We start from the raw sequence: 7,001 nt of genomic DNA on the forward strand, positions 1-7,001 counted from the left end.
AACTGGAGGTTTTACAGTAAAAGAGCACTGGTTTCCTGTCCAGGCTGTAGCAAATTGCTTATTTCTGGTTGGTTTTACATATAAATGTTCTGGAAACTTTTGTATGGAAACAAATTTGATAACTTCAGTAATGTCAGTATAGTAATGTAATTGATCTTTATTTTCAGATCATTGGTGATTAGAAGTAGGGATTAAATGAAGATTGTAAGTGTGGGGTTAGGCCATTGATTTATTTTTCCTTTTTGCCACATTGCATGGCTTATGGGATCTTAGTTCCCTGACCAAGGATTGAACCCAGGCCCTAAGCAGTGAGTATGTAATCATAACCAGTGGGTCGCCAGGCAATTCCCTTGGACATTGAGTTTTTAACTTTTACCTAATATTGAACAGGAAATTTGCCATTACATAAATAAAATTTTCCATTTACAAAATAAATTTGCATTTAAAAAAGGATTTGGGGAATGTATTTATATATAAGTTAAAATGGCATAATTTACTTGTGGTATTGCTAAAATATGTATTAAGTAAATGATTGAATTCCCTAAGGTCTTTACATGAAACTAGCCAATGTCATTAACTTTTAGTTTTCCAGATTGAGAATTTAAGGATAACAGACTTCTTTAGCTTCAAATAATTCAGTGATAATTCCAAGAAAATTAATTAGAAAATAAACATACCAGTTCTTATTGCATATTCTGTCCTTCATATAGCATTTTGTTCTTTCTATTGTCCTAAAGATATAAAGTTAGTTTATACTATAAAGGTAATTTCGCTTGACAGATGAATGAGCAGCCCAATGTGTAGTCAGTTCATTTATCTTTAAGGATTGATTTGGATATTGACTTAGCTGATAAAATTGTATGAACATTGGCAGTTAATATGGTTTAAAATAAAACACACAAGACGTTATGTGGACCATTTCATCACATAATAAAAATAACTACTCTAATTAATATTCATGGGGATTCCGTATAAAACGTCTCACTGACACAGATCTGCCATTGCTTAATTAGCCTTTTGCAACATGCTTGGGCTGGCAAAGTTGGTTCTACAGATGTGAAATGTTGTTTGTTCTTCAGTTGCTAAGTTGCGTCTGACTCTTTGCAACCCCATGGACTATAGCACACCAGGGTTCCCTGTCCTTCACTATCTTGAAGTTTTCTCAAACTCATGTCCATTAAGTTGGTGATGCCATCCAACCATCTCATCCTCTGTCACCTCCTTCTAATACTGCCCTCAATCTTTTGCAGCATCAGAGTCTTTCCCAGTGAGTCATCTCTTCATATCAAGTAGCCCAAGTATTGTAGCTTCAGCTTTAGCATCAGTACTTCCAATGAATATTCAGGGTTGATTTCCTTTAGGATTGACTGGTTTGATCTCCTTGCAGTCCACAGGGACACTCAAGAGTCTTCTCCAGCACCACAATTTGAAAGCATCAATTCTTTGGTGCTCAGCCTTCTTTATGGTCGAACTCTCACATCCATACATGACTACTGGAAAAAACATAGCTTTGACTATGTGGACCTTTGTTGGCAAAGTATGTCTCTGCTTTTTAATATGCTGTCTAGGTTTGCCATAGCTTTTCTTCCAAGGAGCAAACATCTTTTAATTTCATGGCTGCAGTCACCATCCACAATGATTTTGGAGCCCAAGAAAATAAAGTCTGCCCCTGTTTCCATTTTTCCTCCCTCTATTTGCCATGAAGTGATGGGACCAGATGCCATGATCTTAGTTTTATGAATGTTGACTTTTAAGCCTGTTTTTTCACTCTCCTCTTTCGCCCTCATCAAGAGGCTCTTCAGTTCCTCTTCAATTTCTGCCATTATAGTGGTGTCATCTGCATACATGAGGCTGTTGATATTTCTCCTGGCAGTCTTGACTCCAGCTTGCGATTCATACAGCCCAGCATTTTGCATGATGTACTCTGGATATAGTTAAATAAGCAGGGTGACAATATATAACTTTGACATATTCCTTTCCCAATTTTGAACCAGTCCATTTTACATATGCAGTTCTAACTGGTGCTTCTTGACCTGCATACAGGTTTCTCAGGAGACAGGTAAGGTGATCTGGTATTCCCATCTCTTTAAGAATTATCCACAGTTTATTGTGATCCATACAGTCAAAGGCTTTAGTGTAGTCAATGATTCAGTAGATTTGAAATACGATGATTCTATTTGCTATAGTTCTACTGGGGAAGTATACAACATAAAAGGCTAAATATTTAAACTCTGTTCTAATGGCTCCCTAGTTAAGCCAAGTATGAATACTGTCTGTATAAATCTCTCTTGAGCTCTGTGTAATTTTTATTTCTGGAATTCTGGAAAGAATGCTTAAACCCAAATCTATGTCTATAATGAACTTCATTTACTAGGTTTATTGTTTAAATAGCTTTAAGAAAGTATTTGAAGATCCATGTAATAACTATAAATGTACCTAATTACATCATAATATAATTAAATTTATATTTATGTCTATAATTTTAGCTTCCTAATATTCCCCCAAGTATAAAATTTTCTAAGCATGTCATATTACACATCCGCAGAAAACAAAATTAGGAATCTTACGCTTTTGTATATAATTGTTCTCATTTTGGAGACAAATGTAGTAGTAGCATTTTTTAAAATAACATTCTTTATTTTCTTCAACCAACATTTCTTTAAGAACTACCAAGAACATAGAAGAGGTTTTGCATTAGGTACTCTCCTTACCCTCAAGCAATTCAAGGAATTCATAATGTAATAATGGACTTTGGTAATTTTCTTAAAAATGAGAGTAACAATATATATATAAAACAATAATAGAATGATGCTTTTGGATTAAAGATGCTATATATTGCTTTTAAGTATTATGCTGTTCAATCAGTTGTGTCTAACATATACAGAGATGCTATCTGATCTCACTTTAAATTCATGACAGTTAACCTCTATTATATACCATGGTTGTCTTGTGAACAACATTTATACCACCAAACAAAGATACTCATTATAGTGTTTATAAAGAAAGATTGAGAAAGCCCATAGTTTCACATCAAAAATAATTACAACTCTTAACACATCTGTGAGAATGTTTGTTTACATGAACCAATCAATCTAACAATTTTGACACGATCATAGTGGCCTTTATTTCACTTATATAGTTGAACTCAGTTAGATGCACTGATAATTTACTGTCTAGTATTAGTTTGATTTATGTTGAAGGTAAATGTTGAAGGTAAGTCTATATTTGACTTTTCACATGGTTTAGCTAAACGCTGATTTCAAGATGCTAAATTTCTTCTCAATATTTTGCTTACTTTCTAGTTGATCTGCTGACCTCATAATGTCTGAAATCAGATTCAGCAATCTCACTTGGGATCAAGTTATAACACTGGATAAAGTGTTAGATGAAGTAATTCCAGTTCATGGAAGGGGAAATTTCCCCACAATGGAAGTAAAACCAAAAGATATTATTCATGTTGTGAAAGATCAACTGATAGAGCAAGGAATTATTGTTAAAGATACTCGATTGAATGGTTCCACAGCAAGTTACATACTTGCAAGCCACAATGGAATCAGCTACAAGGATCTGGATGTCATTTTTGGTGTTGAACTACCAAGTGATCAAGAATTTCAGGTTGTTAAGGATGTAGTTCTAGGTTGTCTATTCGACTTTTTACCAAAAGGTGTAAAAAAGGATAAGATCACCCTGAATACTATGAAAGAGGCTTATGTGCAGAAGATGGTTAAAGTTTGCAATAAACATGATCGTTGGAGTCTCATCTCTCTGTCAAATAACACTGGGAAGAATGTCGAGCTAAAATTTGTTAATTCACTCAGACGACAATTTGAATTTAGTGTAGATTCCTTTCAAATTGTCTTGGATCCAATGTTAGATTTCTATAGTGACAAAAATGGTAACCTAACCAATGAATGCTATCCTGTTGTGGTAGCTGAAAGCATGTATGGAGATTTCCAAGAAGCAATGACACATTTACAGTACAAGCTTATATCTACCAGAAAACCTGAAGAAATTAGAGGTGGTGGCCTTCTGAAATACAGCAACTTGCTGGTTCGTGACTTTAAACCAGCTTGTGAAGCAGAAATCAAGACGTTGGAACGTTATATGTGTTCTAGATTCTTCATTGATTTTCCTGATGTAGCAGAACAGCAAAAGAAGATTGAATCATACCTCCGCAACCATTTCATAGGTGAAGAAAAGAGCAAATATGACTACCTCATGACCTTGCATGGAGTTGTGAATGAGAGCACAGTTTGCCTCATGGGACATGAAAGAAGGCAGACCCTCAATATGATTGCCCTTATGGCTTTAAAAGTACTTGGAGAACAGAATATCCTACCTAATACAGACAACGTAACTTGCTTTTATCAGCCTGCTCCATACTTTGTTGCTGAAGGAGGGTACCCTACTTATTATGTAACATCTGGACCACCACCTATATTCTTTCAGCCATACCACCCACTGCACTTTCATGTGCCAAATGGTATGATTTAAACGCACACACACACACACACACACACACACTAGAAACTTTGCTTTAATTAAACACCTTCTAGAAGCAAGTTTCCAAATTTATGCAGTTACCAACTATTTTATCATTTATAGCTTAAACCATCATAGTAAATACAATATCATCTATGAACTGACCTTTTTAAATGATCTTCAAATGTTATTGATTAGCTATAACAACTTTCAAATATTGTGGACCACTTAAAATGATTTTCAAATCTGACTGACCACTTATGACTCAAATTTGCTATGATAAATACATTAGAGATGACTTAATATTTGATTAAAATATAAAAGAACAGGCTCATGTTTTAAAATTCAGAGGTACAGAAAACACCAGTGCCAACCAACTCTGTATTCAGTCAGTTCCTTTGCTACCTTTACTTCATTTACTTTTCTAGTGAATACTACCATCAATGAATTTTCAATGCCTAACAAAAATGCCTAATTTCAAAGACAACAGATTCAGAAGATATCAAAATCCTAGATTTTGCAAGCATATATTTTGTTTCCTAATTGAATTGATTTAGATACAAACTCTTACTATAGTTTTAAAAAACACTGAAGAAAATGATTCTGGAAAACACTGGACATTAGTAATTTATCAACTATCAAGTTGATTTGTGGATCTGAAGAATAATACACCCAGCTGGACAGCCAATACTGTGACCATTTATACAGATTTCTTCATTCCCCCCAACAAAGAGTTGAAAAAATGAAAATGACCAACTCTGAATGTAAAGTTTTCTATTATTCTCTGGTAAAAAAAAAAAAAAAAAGAAGAAGAAGAAGAAGAAGAAGAAAAGAAAAAAAAAAGACTAAATGTCAAAAAGCAAAAAGCTGACAGAGGATTTTATCCATGGCATTTACCATTTTTATGACCTATATGACCAACATCTTAATATGTGGAGATTTTAGTGTTAATAAATAAGTGAATATATTTTCATTATTACTCACTAAAGCTTTTTTCCGTCTTGCCCTTACCAAAGATGTTTCTAACATGACACTCAAGTGCCTGCTCATGTGAGATTTTGCATAGTGCTGGAATTTATTCAACAATTTTATATGTTCATCAACTATCTGAATATCCACTCACTATATCACATATTCTTCTAGCAATATGCCAATGGGAATAAAGCAATATTTTCTTCCTATAATGAAGAAAAGGATCCATGACCAATATTATGTGGGATGACAGGAGGAGCTATCCTAAATGAATATAAATAAGGCCCTCAGATAACTTCACTATTTTTACTTGCTTCTGAATTTTTATTAGTTTCCATCTCAGTTTTCATTGGCCATTACAAGTTTTTCCATCACAGCATGATCCAACAGGCATACTCTGAGAATTTGTCACTTAAACGACTGTGCTTCATCCATCTTCTCTGTATTACGTTATTGGACTCAAGAAGTACACTAAAGATGGCATTTTCAAATAACCAATATTTATGAGATGTTTTTTTACCACAGTACCTTTGGCCATTAGTATATTTTTAAAAAGTTATATTATTCATATATATTAATATGAATATATATAAACACTATTTATATATATATCTCACAAGCATGAAGCTTTAAAACATTGTATGTATTCAATTCCTTGCTTGGGACAAATAAAGAATTTACAAATGCTATATTAAAAAGAAAATTCAGTAGTCTATTGGTGGCATAATGTATTGGCTAAAAATGACTGATTTTTCTTAATATATGCTTTAGTTTTCAGTTAATAAGAGTGCTTGTGTGTAAAACTGACGAATTATATGCTATATTAACAGTACCCCGAAAAAAATTACAAGATGTATAGGAAAAGTATTTAAGAATAAAAGAACTATGATAGTGATGAGTCACGGGTAAAGGTTCAGTATATTTCAGAGTAACATTTTATGATGAATAACAGAATTCTGAAGCTATTTGGAAGAATATCTTATCACCCATGTGCTTCCTTAACTTCCTTTTTTCCTACTGAGTTTAAACTCCTTCCCTAAAAAGTGAATTCCCTGTAATATTCTCCTAAAGCTTTAAATACTGCTGGAAGAATGACCTGAGAGCTGCATGTTTCCTCCTAACGTGCCAAGCATGTGTTTCCATTATAGCAGAAAAGCTTCAGAATTGGCATTTTTAAAGCTCAAATTTTTTCTTAAGAGGGAGCCCATATTTGTTGAAGGAAATGGTACCACTAAAGAGAAAGCTACAGCTTTATCTCTCATGGTTTTCTTTATAGATACCATCATCAAGCTATGCTGTGTTCTTTGCTCCCAACTGAGCAGAAAAATATATATTTTCATTAGCATATGAGCATCTCTCCAAGATTAGGCTAGTTGCCTTGAAAAGCAGTTTTATCTCATTCTGTTTATTAGGATAATAAATGGAAAACCTTTTTATAAAGAAACGAATGCCAGCCTCATGGCCTAAAGGAATTAATAGAAATTACTTTAAATATAACTCTATAGCTCTATAACTATAACTCTATAACTCTATGTCGTCCCATTACA

The 7,001-nt window shown here is 33.6% G+C and overlaps 1 protein-coding gene across 1 annotated transcript; it reads left to right on the forward strand.

Annotated features, from left to right (window-relative positions):
* Positions 1-3,321: 3,321 nt before the first annotated feature.
* On the forward strand, positions 3,322-4,494 carry TENT5D (terminal nucleotidyltransferase 5D). The gene has a single exon (XM_070289607.1). It carries the CDS (start codon positions 3,322-3,324, stop codon positions 4,492-4,494), a length of 1,173 nt encoding a protein of 390 aa, XP_070145708.1.
* Positions 4,495-7,001: the final 2,507 nt, after the last annotated feature.

This window comes from Ovis canadensis, chromosome X (genome assembly GCF_042477335.2).
Source record: "Ovis canadensis isolate MfBH-ARS-UI-01 breed Bighorn chromosome X, ARS-UI_OviCan_v2, whole genome shotgun sequence".
Taxonomy (NCBI): domain Eukaryota; kingdom Metazoa; phylum Chordata; class Mammalia; order Artiodactyla; family Bovidae; genus Ovis; species Ovis canadensis.